At 43.8% G+C, this 17,226-nt stretch overlaps 1 protein-coding gene across 4 annotated transcripts in view; it reads left to right on the top strand.

The window, feature by feature from the left end:
- NUP188 (nucleoporin 188) overlaps window positions 1–17,226 on the top strand; it is a 73,905-nt gene that overhangs the window by 31,078 nt on the left and 25,601 nt on the right. For all 4 annotated transcript variants that reach the window (XR_008374137.1, XM_053560107.1, XM_053560102.1 and 1 more), the window contains exons 10-15: window positions 984–1,098; window positions 2,634–2,834; window positions 8,339–8,428; window positions 11,985–12,050; window positions 13,065–13,184; window positions 14,857–14,983. Coding sequence is in view for 3 of the 4 variants with exons in the window: in XM_053560107.1 (XP_053416082.1) it covers window positions 984–1,098; window positions 2,634–2,834; window positions 8,339–8,428; window positions 11,985–12,050; window positions 13,065–13,184; window positions 14,857–14,983 (719 nt within the window). In the remaining variant the exon portion in view is untranslated. The remainder of the gene's footprint in view (window positions 1–983; window positions 1,099–2,633; window positions 2,835–8,338; window positions 8,429–11,984; window positions 12,051–13,064; window positions 13,185–14,856; window positions 14,984–17,226) is intronic.

The following is a 17,226-nucleotide window of genomic DNA, read 5'->3' as shown; positions in this document are numbered from 1 at the left end:
GGGGAAATAGGTGGGCATACTGCCATGTTATGGTTTATGTAAGGAATATAAAAACTGGTGGTGCCTATGGCTCAAAGGAGAAATATAAAAACTGGGGTTGAGAGGGACATGGTCTTCTCTCAAAATAAATATTGCATTCTGCTTTTAAATTTTTATTTATTTATTTATTTTTTTAGAGACAGAGTCTCACTTTGTCACCCTCAATAGAGTGTCATGACGTCACAGCTCACAGAAACCTCCAGCTCTCCAGCTCTTCAGCTCTTGGGCTTAGGCGATTCTCTTGCCTGAGCCTCCTGAGTAGCTGGGACTACAGGCGCCCGCCACAACGCCCACCTATTTTTTGTTGCAGTTTGACCGGGGCCAGGTTTGAACATGCCACCCTTAGTATATGGGGCCAGCGCCCAACTCACGGAGCCACAGGCACTGCCCTGCATTCTGCTTTTTTATTTATAGTCTTTATCTAAGGGTTCATCCATTCAGTAGAAATTTGTTGAGCAACTATTGTAGGCTAGGCACTATGCAAATGCTAAGAAGACAGTGGTAAAAAGACATATGTGCTGTTTGTTTTCTTTGAGGTTGTAGTCTATAGATTTTGACTTTATCGTTTTTTTTTCTGTAATTATGGGCACGGATATATCCACATTTGGGGGCCGTTTCCTCTGTGAGCAAAGATACATGTTTGAGAAATGAGGCAGATCACTTGGGTCATATAAAATTGGTGGCTATAGAAACCTTTAGTACTAGACCTACACTGCCCAATGTGGTAAGTACAAGCTACATATGACTATGAAGTACTTGGAATGTGGCTAGTCAAATTGAGATGTGCTGGAAGTATAAGATACATATTAGTTTAGAAGCCTTACCGTGAACAAAGAATGTTTAGTAACTTATTAATAATTTTTTTGATATTGAAGTTTCTTAAATCTCAGCCTCCAGTGAGTTTTAGGACATATGTGACACTGTGGTAACATTTTTCTTTCCAGCTACTTTAGTGCTCTCATCCTGGTGGAAGGCATGGATATTGATTCCTTACATAAGTGTGCTTTGGATGACAGGAGAGAACTGCACCAGTTTGCCCAGGATGGGCTTATCTGTCAGGTAAATTTGGAAAAGCATCTTATTTTTTTTTTAGATTGTTGATAGTTGTGTTTTTAACTATTGAACTATTGTACTGCATAAAATTTTCAGTCTTATATAATTCTACAATGCTCAGTGGAGGTTCTACGTTCTTAAACAGATTATTGGGGCTGGAAGAAGTGTCCTATTTGTTAGTCATCTGTCCAGAGATAAAATTGAATCTGTGAGAGTAATTCACTCACGGAGATGATACAAAGACAAACAAGGCCCTTGGGTAAAACCTTGGGGGTTGTCTGCTCTTATGGGGCCTGTGAAAGAAGAGGATGGGGAGAAATATTGACATGGTATGGTTAGAAAGATAGAAAATGAGGAGAGATTAGCCGGGCATTGTAATTAGGGCACCAGTGGTCCCATCTACTTGGGAGGCTGAGGCAAGAGAATCACTTAAGCCCAAGAGTTTGAGGTTGCTGTGAGCTTTGATGCCACAGCACTCTATGACATAGTGAGACTCTGTCTCAAAAGCAAAAAAAAAAGAAAGAAAGAAAAAGAAAATGAGAGAAGAGCTGAGGGTGGCAGCTGAAAGCTAAGGAGTTAAAGCTGCGATGTTCCGCATCGAGGGCCTCGCGCTGAAGCTGGATCTGGAGGAGATGAAAAGGAAGATGCGTGAGGACGTGATTTCTTTTTTTTTTTTTTGTAGAGACAGAGTCTCACTTTATGGCCCTCAGTAGAGTGCCATGGCCTCACACAGCTCACAGCAACCTCCAACTCCTGGGCTTAAGCGATTCTCTTGCCTCAGCCTCCCGAGTAGCTGGGACTACAGGCGCCCGCCACAACGCCCGGCTATTTTTTGGTTGCAGTTTGGCCGGGGCCAGGTTTGAACCCACCACCCTTGGTATATGGGGCCAGCGCCTTACCAACTGAGCCACAGGCGCTGCCCGAGGACGTGATTTCTTCCATACAGAACTTCCTCATCTATGTGGCCTTGCTGCGAGTTACTCCTTTTACCTTAAAGAAATTGGACAGCATATGAAGATTGGATATCACATGTGAATGTGTGATATGAAGAACCTGGTTACAGTTTCTACTCCTGTTTGCAAATGAATAGGCCCAGAAAGGTGTGAGAGACTTTGATTGAGGGGACGTAAAAATTCTGCTTGTTAAGAACAAGTTTGACTCTGGTAACTGATCTTCATAGCTAAAATATAAAACTATATGGGAATTATAAAAAAAAAAGAAAAAGAAAATGAGAGATTGCTTAGAAATCAGTAGAAAAATTGTGGGTAAAATGAAGAATAATTGAGGTAGCTAGGAGTTTGATAAAAGTATAATATCAGGGCGGTGCCTGTGGCTCAAGGAGTAGGGCGCCGGTCCCATATGCCGGAGGTGGTGGGTTCAGGCCCAGCCCCGGCCAAAAAAAAAAAAAAAGTATACTATCAGAATGGGAGAGTGAGGTCACTCTGTATGATTGAGGGCTCACTGAGCAGTACAAAGAATCTGGTTGAGGAATCTTGACCCTTTCTGTTTGGTGACACAGATGTGTTTTCTCCTCTGATTAGGATATGGATCATTTGATGTTGACTTTTGGGGACATTCCACATCATGCCCCAGTGCTTTTGGCCTGGGCTCTCCTCCGTCACACCCTGAACCCAGAAGAGACAAGCAGTGTAGTCCGGAAGATAGGTGGCACAGCCATTCAGCTGAACGTATTTCAGTACTTGACCAGACTGCTCCGATCACTTGCCAGTGGGGGAAATGATGTGAGTCTTTTTTGTGTGTGTGTGTGTGTTTTTTTTTTTTTTTTTTTTTTTTGGCCGGGGCTGGGTTTGAACCCACCACCTCCGGCATATGGGACCAGCACCCTACTCCTTGAGCCATAGGCGCCACCCAATGTGAGTCTTAAGAATACTGGTGGTTGGGGCGGCGCCTATGACTCAGTCGGTAAGGCACCGGCCCCATATACCGAGGGTGGTGGGTTCAAACCCGGCCCCGGCCAAACTGCAACCAAAAAATAGCCGGGCGTTGTGGAGGGTGCCTGTAGTCCCAGCTACTCGGGAGGCTGAGGCAGGAGAATCGCCTAAGCCCTGGAGTTGGAGGTTGCGGTAAGCTGTGTGATGCCACGGCACTCTACCGAGGGCCATAAAGTGAGACTCTGTCTCTACAAAAAAAAAAAAAGAATATTGGTGGTTGAACATGAGAATGGGCAAAGAGCAGGTAGAAGCATGATGATAGTGTAATAATTGTAATGGTGAAGTAGATTATGTTGTAACTAACTTTTTTGAGCATTTGCTTGCCCAGACACTGTGCTCAGCACTTTATGAACATACCTTATTTAATACTTTGTGTTAAACACTTCTTTGTGTTAAAGATTATCATCCTGTTTTAGAAATTGAGACTCAGGTAGATATAATTTGTCCAAAGTAACAACAGTAGCGTGTAAGTGGTAGATAAATAGTTTGAACTCATTATGTCTGATTCTTTGCCAGTAAAGTTTATCTTCTGAAACTTTCTTTGGCCATTTTGACTTGAGAAATCTTTTTGAGGGGATTTATTCAACTGTAGCACAGTGAATTAGAAATTGTCTCAGTGGGTAGGGTGCCAGCCATGTACACCAAGGCAGGCGGGTTCGAACCCAGCTCTGGCCTGGCTAAATAACAATGACAACTGCAACAAAAAAATAGCGGGGCATTGTGATGGGCACCTACAGTCCCAGCTACTTAGGAGGCTGAGGCAAGGGGATCACTTAAGCCCAATAGTTAGAGGTTGCTGTGAGCTGTGACGCCATGGCACTCTACCAAGGACAGCAAAGTAAGACTCTGGCCCCCCTGCCAAAAAAAAAAAAAAATGAAAGAAATTCTCTTGAGTCTTAGGGTTTAATTTCGGTGGCATGGTTTAGTCAGCTTATTTTGACAAACTAAAATTAAACTTCAGATTCAATTGTGTTCTTTTATATTTACTCAGTGGAATTAAAAACTTATGTCCACACAAAAAACCTGTACACAGATGTTTAGGAATTCTTTCTTTCTTTTTTTTTTTTTTTTTTTTTTGCAGTTTTTGGCCAGGGCTGGGTTTGAACCCGCCACCTCCTGCATATGGGGCCAGCGCTCTACCGCTTTGAGCCACAGGTGCTGCCCAGTACACAGATGTTTATAGCAACTTTATTCCTAATTGCCAGAACTTGGAAGCAGCTAAGATGTCCTTCAGGGGAGGTATAAGCAAACTGTGGTACATCTACACTATGGCATATTTACTACTGAAAAGAAATGAGCTATCTTCTCATTTCTTTCTGTTGGATCTGTGGGAAAAAAATTTAAAAAGAAAAGAAATGAGCTATCAAATTATGAAAAAGATGGCTGGGCATGGTGGCTCACACCTATAATCCTAGCACTCTAAGAGTCTGAGGTGCGTGGATTGCTTGAGCTCAAGAGTTTGAGACCAGCCTGAGCAAGAATGAGACCCCATCTCTATTAAAAATAGAAAAATTGGGGCGTACTCGGGAGGCTGAGGCAAGAGAATCGCTTAAGCCCAGGAGTTGGAGGTTGCTGTGAGCTGTGTGAGGCCACGGCACTCTACCAAGGGCCATAAAGTGAGACTCTGTCTCTACCAAAAAAAAAAAAAAAAAAAAAAAATTGGGGCGGCGCCTGTGGCTCAGTGAGCAGGGCGCCGGCCCCATATGCCGAGGGTGGTGAGTTCAAACCCAGCCCCGGCCAAACTGCAACAAAAAAATAGCAGGCGTTGTCCCCGGTACTCGGGAGGCTGAGGCAGGAGAATCGCCTAAGCCCAGGAGTTGGAGGTTGCTGTGAGCTGTGTGAGGCCACGGCACTCTACCGAGGGCAATAAAGTGAAACTCTGTCTCTACAAAAAAAAAAAAAAAATAGAAAAATTGGGGGGCGGCGCCTGTGGCTCAGTGAGTAGGGTGCTGGCCCCATATCCTGAGGGTGGAGGGTTCAAACCTAGCCACGGCCAAACTGCAACAAAAACATAGCCGGGTGTGGCGGGCGCCTGTAGTCCCAGCTGCTTGGGAGGCTGAGGCAAGAGAATCGCGTAAGCCCAAGAGTTAGAGGTTGCTGTGAGCCGTGTGACCTCATGGCACTCTACCTGAGGGTGGTACAGTGAGACTCTGTCTCTAAAAAAAAAAAAAAATATTCTTCTTAGTAAAGTATCTCAAGAATGGAAGGAAAAGTACCCAATGTACTCAGCCCTACTATGAAACTAATTTAGGGTTTTCACATGAAAGCTATAACCCAGTTACAACCTAAGAATAGGGGGAAGGGGGAAAGGGAGGGGAGGGAGGGGGGAGGTGGGTAGAGGGAAGGGCTTTGGTGGGATTACACCAGCGGTGTATCTTACAAGGGTATATGTGAAACTTGGTAAACGGTCTGTGAAGCTAGTGAATGATGCCCCATGATTATATCAATGTACACAGCTATGATTTAATAAAATAAATAAAATAGAAGAAAAACAACAACAACTTAGCCGGGTGTTGTGGCGGGCACCTGTAGTCCCTGCTACTTGGGAGGCTGAGGCAAGAGAATCGCTTAAGCCCAGGAGTTGGAGGTTGCTGTGAGCTATGTGATGCCATGGCACTCTACCTAGGGCCATAAAGTGAAACTCTGTCTCTACAAAAAAAAAAAATAATAATAAATAAATAGAACAGTTGGGGCGGCGCTTGTGGCTCAGTGGGGTAGGGCGCTGGCCCCATATACCGAGGGTGGCTGGTTCAAACTGGGCCCCAGCCAAACTGCAACAAAAAGCCCGGCATTGTGGCAGGTGCCTGTAGTCCCAGCTACTCGGGACATTGTGGCAAGAGGATCATCTAAGCCCAGGAGGTGGAAGTTGGTGTGAGCTGTGATGCCATGGCATTCTACTGAGGGCGATAAGGTGAAAAATAATAAAAAATAATAAAATAAAATAAATAGAAAAATTGGCTTGGTGCCTGTGGCTCAAGCGGCTAAGGGGCCAGCATCATACACCTGAGCTGGCGGGTTCAAATCCAGCCCCAGGCCCGCCAAACAATGATGGCTGCAACCAGAAAATAGCCAGGTGTTGTGGCAGGTGCTGTGGTCCCAGCTACTTGGGAGGCGGAAGCAGAAGACTCGCTTGAGCCCAGGAGTTGGAGGTTGCTGTGAACTATGATGCCATGGCACTCTACCCAGGGCGACAGCTTGAGGCTCTGTCTCAAACAAAAAAAAAAAAAAGAAAGAGAGAAAAATTAACCAGGCATTGTGGCAGATGCTGTGGGCCTAGCTACTCAGGAAGCTGAGGCCTGAGGATTGCTTGAGCATGAGAGCTTGCTCAAGCTATGATGATGCCGCAGTACTCAACCCCAGGGCGACAGAATGAGACTCTGTCTCCAAAAATATATAAAATCATGAAAAAACATGGAGGAAACTTAAATGCATATTACTAAGTGAAACAAGCCAATTTGCGAAAGCCTTTGTATATGATTCCAACTATAGGATATTGTGGGAAAGGCAAAATTATGGAGACAGTAAAGAAATCAGTGGTTGTCAGGAGTTAGGAGAGAGAAGAATAGGTAGAGAAATTACTCTGCATGATTCTATAATGGATATATGTCATTATATAATACTTGTCCAAACCCATAGATTGTACAACACTAAAAGTGAACCCTAATGTAAACTATGAATTTTGGAGGATAGTTGATAACTTCAGTGTGGGTTCATTAGTTTTTTTTTTGTTTGTTTTTGTTTTTTAAGAGACAAGAGTCTCTAGGGCGGTGCCTGTGGCTCAGTGAGGAGGGCGCCGGCCCCATATGCCGAGGGTGGCAGGTTCAAACCCAGCCCCGGCCAAACTGCAACAACAAAATAGCCAGGCGTTGTGGTGGGCGCCTGTAGTCCCAGCTGCTCGGGAGGCTGAGGCAAGAGAATCACGGAAGCCCAAGAGTTAGAGGTTGCTGTGAGCCGTGTGACGCCACGGCACTCTACCCGAGGGTGGTACAGTGAGACTCTGTCTCTACAAAAAAAAAAAAAGAGAGACAAGAGTCTCACTTGGTCGCCCTCAGTAGAGTGCTGTAGTGTCACACCTCATAGCAACCTCTAGCTCTTAGACTTAGGTGATTCTCTTGCCTCAGCCTCCCGTGTAGCTGGGACCACAGGCACCCGCCACAACACCCAGCTTTTTTTTTTTTGGCCGGGGCTGGGTTCGAACCCGCCACCCTTGGTACTTGGGGCCGGTGGCCCATTCCTTGAGCCACTGGTGCCGCCAATTCATTAGGTTTTAACAGTGCTGCCACTCTGGTGAGAGATTTGAGAATGGGAGAGGGTTTTTATTTTTTTTGAGACAGAGTCTCTGTTGCCCTCGGTAGAGTGCAGTGGTGTCAGAGCTCACAGCAACTTCCAACTCTTGGGCTTAAGCTATTCTCTTGCCTCAGCCTCCCAAGTATCTGGGGCTACAGACACCCACTGCAATGCCTGGCTATTTTTATTTATTTATTTATTTTCAGTTTTTGGCCTGGGCTGGGTTTGAACCCACCATCTCCGGCATATGGGGCCTGCGCCCTACCCCTTTGAGCCACAGGCGCCGAACCCGCCTGGCTATTTTTAGAGGGGGGCTGTCTCACTCTTGCTTAGGCTGGTCTTGAACCTATGAGCTCAGGGCATTCCACCCACCTTGGCCTCCCAGAGTGCTAGGATTACAGGCGTGAGCCACTATGCCCGGCTGGGGGAGGCTATTTTATGTGTGGAGACAAGGGGTATATTGGAAATAATTGTACTTTTCAGCTCAATTTTTCTGTGAACCTAAAACCGCTCTAAAAAATCAAGTCTATTAAAAAGAAAAAAAAAGGAACTTTTTGCCACAAGGCTCTAGTTATTAGCACTGATTAGTTTATCTTGGTGGCCAGTCCAGGTTTTGTATCAATTTGTAAAAGGCGAAAGATTTATGCGATCTGAAGAGAAACCAGAGTATTGTTGTATCAATTTGTATCAGTACATATTGACTCTATTCTTTTTCTAGGCTGGATAGGGTTTACTTCTGCCCCACATAAACTTTGATCATTTTGAAAATAGTTCCATTTGTTTTTTTATTCTTGGGTATATTTGTAGTTTCTGCTGCTTCTTTTGCCCTTTGTCTTCTTGATCTTATAATAAGGAAAAATATTTGTTCGCAAGAACTCTATATACCTTTTTTTCATTATTATAATGTCCTGGTATTGCAAAGATTATATTAATGCAATAGGATTACACTGAATCTAAGGAAGAGTTGTGTCATTGAGAATTATTCACTGACTCCTTTGCCATTCCAGTGTACCACCAGCACCGCATGCATGTGTATCTATGGACTCCTCTCTTTCGTTCTCACCTCACTGGAGCTCCACACACTGGGCAATCAGCAGGTTAGTGTCAAGCTTTTGTGAAGCTGTCTAGTTTGTTTCAACTTTGTATTCGAGTCCCTAAAATACCTCCATCTGATCTGATATTGTTACCTCATGCGTTAATTGTCTTCTTTTGTTCATTTTCATTTACCATTATACAAATGATGCACATTAATTGTAGGAAAATCGGACAATGCTGATAAAAAGAAAAAAGTATTATCACACAGGGTAATTTCTTAACATTTTGTTGCGTTCCCTTCAGTTCTTGTATACATACATATGTATTTATTCTTTTCTAAAAATGGAACCACAACATATATATTGTTTTGTGTCCACATTTTTTCACTCTGTAGAACATCTGTTCCGGACATCTGTTGGTGCTAATAAGTGGGTTCGAAGGTAGCTGGGACTACAGGTACCCACCACAATGCCCGGCTATTTTTTAGAGATGTGTTCTCACTCTTGTTGAGGCTGGGCTTGAACCTGAGCTCAGGTGTGAACCACCGCACCTGGCCAACAGTTTTTTGTTTTGAGACTGAGTCTCATTCTATTGCTCAGGCTAGGGGGCTGTGGCGTCACCCTAGCTCACAACAACTTCAAACTCCCAAGTAGTTGGGACTACAGACATGTACCACCATGCCTGACTAATTTTTCTGTTTTTAGTAGAGACAGATTTTTTGCTCAAGTGGTCTTGAACTTCTGAGCTCAACGAATCCTCCCGCCTCAGCCTCCCAGAGTGCTAGGATCATAGGCATGAGCCACCATGCCTGGCCTTGGAACATTTTTCAAAATGAAACATTTCTGCTTACATCAAAGAACACAGAATTATGTAATGAACCCTCATGATCCCATTACCAGCTTCCAACAGTTATCAACTCATGACTAATCTTAATTTTATTTTGTCCTTTGTTTCCTCGATTATTTTGAATTAAATACTAGACATCTCATTTAATCTATGACTGTTTCAATAAAACTTAAATTCACAACCATTATGAAGCCAAAAAACCCTAGGGCAGGGGTCCTCAAACTGCGGCCCGTGGGCCACATGAGGCGGCGTGGTTGTATTTGTTCCCGTTTTGTTTTTTTACTTCAAAATAAGATATGTGCAGCATGCATAGGAATTTGTTCATAGTTTTTTTTTTTAAACTATAGTCCGGCCCTCCATCAGTCTGAGGGACAGTGAACTGGCCCCCTGTTTAAAAAGTTTGAGGACGGAGGGCGGTGCCTATGGCTCAAGGAGTAGGGCGCCGGTCCCATATGCCGGAGGTGGCAGGTTCAAACCTAGCCCCCGCCAAAAACCAAAAAAAAAAAAGTTTGAGGATGCCTGCCCTAGTGTCTTCAGATATCAAGTCAGGGTTCAAATTTTCAATTGTCTTATAAATGTTATAAATTTGCCATAGGTTTGCTTGTTTAGATTAGGATCTGAATAAGATCCACATATTATAATAGGTTGATAAGTTTTTCAAGTTTCATTTTTTTTTTGCAGTTTTTGGCCAGGGCTGGGTTTGAACCCACCACCTCTGGCATTTGGGGCCAGTGCCCTACTCCTTTGAGCCAAGGTGCTGCCCTCAAGTTTCTTTTAGTCTATAACTATCCATTATGGTAGCCACATGCCACATGTGCCTATTTAAATTTAAATTAACTAAAATAAAAACATCTCAAGAGCTTGGCAACTGTAGCTTAGAGGCTAGGGCGCCAGCCACATACACTGGAGCTGGTGGGTTTGAATCCAGCCCGGGCCTGCCAAACAACAATGACAACTCCAACCAAAAAATAGCTAGGTGTTGTGGCGGGCACCTGTAGTTCCAGCTACTTAGAAGGCTGAGGCAAGAGAATTGCTTAAGTCTAAGAGTTTGAGGTTGCTGTGAGCTGTGATGCCATAGTACTCTACCCAGGGCCACATAAAAAAGAAATCTCAAGCTAGGTGCAGTGGCTCACACCTGTAATCTTAGCACTCTGGGAGGCTGAGGTGGAGGGGTTGCTTGAGCTCAGGAGTTTGAGACCAGCCTGAAAAAGAGCAAGATCCTATCTCTATTAAAAGTAGAAAAATTAGCTGGACATCTTGGTTGGTGCCTGAGTCCTAGGTATTCAGAAGGCTGAGGCAAGAGGATTGCTTGAGCCCAGGAGTTTGAGATTGCTATGAACTATGATGCCACCATGGCACTCTACCTAGCATGGTGGAGTAGGACTCTGTCTTAAAGAAAAAAAAAAAGGCGACACCCGTATCTCACTGGGTAGGGCACTGGCCACATACATGAGGCTGATGAGTTCGAACCCAGCCTGGGCCAGCTGAACAATGACAACTGCAACAAAAAAATAGCTGGGGTTATGACAGGTGTCTATAATCCCAGCTATTTGGGAGGCTGAGGCAAAAGACTAATCTTAACCCGAGTTTGAGGTTGCTGTGAGCTATGACCCCACGGCACTCTACTGAGGGAGACATAGTGACATTCTTATCTCGAGGGGAAAAAAAAAATCAAAATCTCAGTTCCTCAATTGTTCTTGCCACATTTCTTTTCTTTCTTTTTTTTTTCTTTTATTTTATTATTTTTTTTATTAAATCATAACTATACGTTGATACGATCATGGAGTATCATACATTCGCTTCATAGACCATTTGACACATTTTCATCACAATGATTAACATAGCCTTCTTGGCATTATCTCAGTTACTGTGCCAAAACATTTACATTCTACATTTACCAAGTTTCGCAAATACCCCTGTAAGATGCACCACAGGTATGATCCCACTGATCCCCCTCCCTCTACCCACCCCCCCCTCCCCTCCCTTCCCACTTCCCCCAAGTGGTTGTAACTGGGGGAAGGTTAGGTTACAACTGGGTTATAACTGTTAGGTTGTAACTGGGTTATAGCTTTCATGTGAGAGCCCCAAATTAGTTTCATAGTAGGACTGAGTACATTGGGTACTTTTTCTTCCATTCTTGAGATACTTTACTAAGAAGAATATGTTCCAGCTCCATCCATGTAAACATGAAAGAGGTAAAGTCTCCATCTTTCTTTAAGGCTGCATAATATTCCTTTTTTTTTGTTCAGAGAGTGTCTTACTCTATCATGCAGGTTGTAGTGCACTGATAAATTCCTAGCTCACTGTGGCCTCAGATTTCTGGGTTCAAGTGATCCTCTTGCCTCACCCTCTCCTCAAGTAATCTTCCTTCCTCAACCTTCCAGAGTGCTAGAGTTACAGGTGTGAGCCATTGTGCCTGGCCTATTGTGTTAATTTTTAATAATTACTGACTTGAGGCTTGGTGCCCATAGCTCAGTGTTTAGGGCACTGGCCACATATGCCAGGGCTGGTGGGTTCAAATCTGGCCCCATCCTGCTAACCAACAACAACTATAACAAAAAAAATGGCAGGGCATTGTGGCGGGTGCCGGTAGTCCAGCTACTTGGGAGGCTGAGGCAAGAGAACCACTAGAGCCCGAGTTTGAGGTTGCTGCAAGCTGTGATGCCATGGCGCACTATACTGAGGACACCATAGTGAGACTGTCTCAAAAAAAAAAAAAAAAAAAGACTGGTTCAACTGGGGAAAATGAACCATTTTCTCCCTCCACAACAGGATGTAATTGACACAGCATGTGAAGTCCTGGCAGACCCTTCTCTTCCAGAACTGTTCTGGGGAACAGTAAGTATGTTAGAGGAAGTCAATGTGTGACATTCTCTTGGAGCAAAAGAATTTATCAAACACTTGCATTGTGATAGGATTTGTATATTTTCTCATTTAATCTTTATAAATATCTGTGAAATAGATACTGTTATGGTCACCATTGTTTATATGATGACAAACAGTGCTTAGAGATGTGAAGTGATTTACTTATTAAGGTCACACAACTAGAGGGAGGTAGCCAATACCTAGTTTTATCTTACTTGAGTCTATAGTCCAAACCATTAACTAGTGGTGTTATCTGTCCTACCCACCAAGTTGGTTTCTTTTTTTTTATTTGTTTCTTCCCCCAAACCTCCAACTCTTTTTTTCATATTGGCAGTCTCTTAGGCACCAGAGTTCCTGCAGCTCTTGAAAGTATTAGTAGGGGATTTTAAGTGTATCTTATGAGTTGTCAGCACATTGTGATTGTTTCAAGTGAGAATTTGGCTTTGAAGAGAACATTTTTTCACCGGTAATTGGTGTTAGCATTGGCAATAGCCTCAAACCTCAAGGTCCAGGTGGTAAGTCTGTTTTCTCTTGTATTATAGTCCTACTGATGTGCCTGTGTATCTTACCCTCTTTTTCCTGAGATCCTGTCTAATCTTACAAAACTATAGTGTTCCTGGGAGAAGCAGTGTCTAAATTTAACATTTGTTGCTTGTTTATAGTGACTAAGTGCTAAAATTTTATTGGGTAGTTTATACGTTAGTAGAAACATTTAATACAAAGGTGAACAATGCTGTCTTCCTTTAGAAAGGATGGCTAGGAGGAGGTCACTGGATAGAACGGTCTAGTCATCTCTTTTTGGATCTTGAAATCAGTTGTTTAATAACCTTTTTCAGTGGAAATATGAAAGTCTTAAATTATCAGGGAAGGATGATGTCTGTCTATTGGGCAGAATTAACTCTAAATTTTCTTACAATTGGTGGGCAATTTGAAGATAGGTTAATTTGTGGATAATATGAATCAGTGACCTCTGTCCTCCCACCATAGGAGCCAACCTCTGGTCTTGGAATAATTCTGGACAGTGTATGTGGAATGTTTCCTCACCTGCTTTCCCCACTCCTGCAATTACTCCGAGCCCTTGTATCAGGGAAATCTACTGCCAAAAAGGTAAGTTGTTTAGTCAGATACCTGAGGAGAACAGGAGAATTTTATTTAACTTTATTACAAAAAAATTTTTTTGAGACAGAGTCTAACTTTGTCGCCCCTTGGTAGAGTGCCGTGGTGTCGTAACTCACAGCAACCTCAAACTCTTGGGCTCAAGCAATCATCTTGCCTTAGCCTCCCAAGTAGCTGGCACTACAGGCGCCTGCCACAATACCCAGCTGTTTTTAGAAACAGGGTCTTGCTATTGCTCAGGCTAGTGTTGAACTCGTGAGCTCAAGCTATGTACCTGCCTTGGCCTCCCAAAGTGCTAGGATTACAGGTGTGAGCAGTTGCACCCAGCCAGAGCAGGATATATTTTTGCACTCTTCATTAGGAATCCTGTTTGCTTTCCATGTTGTAGTTCAACTTCTTTGACACGAGTTAGTCTCAAGTTGAATGAGAGTTGCCAAAGATAGCACCCTAAGTCTGTAAAATTAAATAAAAATCTTTTTATTAAGTATCTTTTATAGATACTGTAGGAGTAAGACTGAGTATAAAACTCCTTAATATCTAGATGGAAGAAGCCAGGTGCGGTGGCTCACACCTATAATCCTAGCACTTTGGGAGGCTGAGGCAGGTGGATTACTTGAGCTCAGGGGTTTGAGACCAGCAAAAGCAAGACCCCATCTCGGCTGAAAATAGAAAAACTAGCCAGGCACTGTGGGCATCTGTAGTCCCAGCTACTGAGGAGGCTGAGGCAAGAGGATCTCTTGAGCCCAAGAGTTTGTTGTTTTTTTTTTTGAGACAGAGCCTCAAGCTGTGGCCCTGGGTGCCATGGCGTCACAGCTCACACAACCTCCAACTCCTGGGCTTAAGCGAGTCTCCTGCCTCTGCCTCCCAAGTAGCTGGGACTACAGGCACCCACCACAAAGCCCGGCTATTTTTTTTTTTTGGTTGCAGCCATCATTGTTGTTTGGCAGGCCCTGGGCTGGATTCGAACCCGCCAGATCAGGTGTATGTGGCTGGCGCCTTAGCCGCTTGAGCCACAGGTGCTGAACCGAGCCCAAGAGTTTTGAGTTTGCTGCGAGCTATGGTGCCATGGCACAGCACTCTACCAAGGGCAATGTAGTAAGACTCTGTCTCAAAAAAATCTAGTTGAAAGAGAATTGTATGTATAAGAAATAAATGGCTGGCTTTGCGCCTGTAGCTCAAGCGGCTAAGGCACCAGCCACATACACCAGAGCTGGCGGGTTCGAATCCAGCCTGGGCCTGCCAGACAACGACAATTATAACCAAAAAATAGCCATGCTTTGCAGTGAGCGCCTGTAGTCCCAGCTACTTGGGAGGCTGAGGCAAGAGAATCGCTACCCAGGGTGATAGCTTGAGGCTCTGTCTCAAAATAAGAAAAAAGAAAAAAAGAAAGAAATGGCTAATAAGTAGGTAGTACATAGTTAAATGTCATTTGAGCAGTAAAGACCATAGAGACAGCTGTCTCTTTGGAGTGAGGGGTACTTGAGTTAAGTATTAAAGGATAGTGGAGATTTTGCAAGGAGAGCAGAAGGCAAGGCCAAGAAGAATGAGAGTGGTGGGCCTGTATGGAGTTAGGGTCTGGCTAAAAGACCAGAAGAGCAGGTGGGGGACCGCCTTGCATGTCTTAGAGGTGAATGTGTGATGGTTCCTTTCTGTGTGTTGCCAGGTATATAGTTTCTTGGATAAGATGTCTTTCTACAATGAACTTTATAAGCACAAGCCCCATGACGTGATCTCCCATGAAGATGGAACTCTTTGGCGGAGACAAACACCCAAACTCCTTTACCCTCTTGGTAAGAAAGAGATCCTTGCCCCTTTCACACAAGCCAGTATTTAGACCTCATTATTGCTATTTTTATTCTTCCCTGTGAAGTGCTTTTAAAGCAGTTTCCTCTCCGACCATGTGTGTTCATTCATTCATAAGTAATGCAAGTGAGTTTCTCTTATTTTTAATTAACCTTTTTACATCATTAGATTGTTTGATTTCAAAAATAATGCATGTTCATTGTAACAAGGTAAATAATGCAGAGATATATTTGAAAGTTACTCTCTCATTCCTGTCTCCATCAGATAATCAGTGTTAAGAATAACAAAATGTGAGGGCGGCGCCTGTGGCTCAGTGAGTAGGGCGCCGGCCCCATATGCCGAGGGTGACGGGTTCAAACCCAGCCCCGGCCAAACTGCAACAAAAAATAGCCGGGTGTTGTGGTGGGCGCCTGTAGTCCCAGCTGCTTGGGAGGCTGAGGCAAGAGAATCGTGTAAGCCTGAGAGTTAGAGGTTGCTGTGAGCCGTGTGACGCCACGGCACTCTACCCAAGGGTGGTACAGTGAGACTCTGTCTCTACAAAAAAAAAAAAAAAGAATAACAAAATGTGGTATATACATAAAATGGAATATTATTTAGCCTTTAAAACGAAAGGAAATTCTGCTGGGTGCAGTGGCTCACACCTGTCATCCTAGTACTCTGGGAGGTCGAGGCGGGTGGATTGCCTGAGCTCATAGGTTCAAGACCAGCCTGAGCCAGAATGAGACCTCATCTCTAAAAACAGCCAGGTATTGTGGCGGGTGCCTATAGTCCCAGCTATTTGGGAGGCTGAGGCAAGAGAATAGTTGAGCCCAAGAGTTTGGGGTTGCTGTGAGCTATGATGCTACAGTACTCTTCGGAGGATGACAAAGTGAGACTGTCTCAAAAAATGAAAAAAAAAAAAGGAAATTCTGATGCATGCTACAACATAGAAGAACATTAAAAATATTATACATACCTGAAATAAGCTAGTTACAAAATTACAAATACTGTTATGATTCTAATCATATAAGGTAGGTAGAGTAACCCAATTCAGAGTCAGACAATAGAGTAGTAGTTGCCAAGGACTAGGGGTTGGAGAGAAGAGGGGAATTACTGATTAATGGGTGCAGAGTTTTAGTGATTGACGGTGGTGATGTACAACAGTGTGAATGTACTTAATGCCACTGAACTGTACACTTGATCAAAATGTTAAATTTTATGGTGTGTATATTTTACTACAACTTCTTTTTTTTTTAATTGAGACAGACTCTCACTTTGTCACCCTTGGTAGAGTGCTGGAGCATCATAGCTCACAGCAACCTCAAACTCTTGGGCTCAAGCGATTCTCTTGCCTTAGCCTCCCTAGTATCTGGGACTATAGGCGCCCACCACAATGCACGGATATTTTTTTGTTGTAGTTGTTTAGCAGGCCTGGGCTGGGTTTGAACCCACCAGCTCTGGAGCATGGCCACTATGGGCACCCCTTACCACACCTTCTTTAAAAAATTAAAAAATGTTTGATTAGATTGTGACAAATTAAGTTGTAGAGAAAGGTTTTAATGAGTTTTTTGTTTTTTTTTTTTTTTTTACTTACAATGAGTTTGTGAGGTTAACCAGTTATTACTTATAAGCTCATGTATATCCCAGGTTCTTTTTTTTTTTTTTGAGACAGAGTATTAAGCTGTCGCCCTGGGTAGAGTGTCATGGTGTCATAGCTCACGGCAACTTCAAACTCTTGGCTTAAGTGATTCTCTTGCCTTAACCTCCCAGGTAACTAGGACTATAGGCACCCACCACAATGCCTGACCTTTTTCCTTTTTTTTTTTTCTTTTTTTGGGTGTAGTTGTCATTGTTGTTCAGCAGGCCTAGGCTGGGTTCAAACCTGCCAGCTCTGGTGTGTATGGCTGGTGTTCTAGCCACTTGAGCTACAGGCACTGAACCATATCCGAGGTTCTTTTTTTTTTAATTTGAGACAGAGTCTCATTCTGTTGCCCTCAGTAGAGTCCTGTGGCATCACAGCTCACAGCAACCTCCAGCTTTTGGGCTTAGGCGATTCTCTTGCCTCAGCCTCCTGAGTAGCTAGGACTACAGGTGCCCGCCCCAAAGCCCAGCTATGTTTTTTGTTGTTGCAGTTTGGCTAGGGCCAGGTTTGAACCTCCCACCCTTGGTATATGGGGCCGGCGCCCTACCCACTGAGTCACAGATACCACCCCCATATCCCAGGTTCTTAGGAGCAAAATAAAGGGGGAAC

The sequence above is a fragment of the Nycticebus coucang genome, chromosome 2 (assembly GCF_027406575.1).
Source record: "Nycticebus coucang isolate mNycCou1 chromosome 2, mNycCou1.pri, whole genome shotgun sequence".
Taxonomy (NCBI): domain Eukaryota; kingdom Metazoa; phylum Chordata; class Mammalia; order Primates; family Lorisidae; genus Nycticebus; species Nycticebus coucang.
Note: the sequence above shows the minus strand (reverse complement) of the source record. Positions and strands in the feature narration are given on the sequence as shown.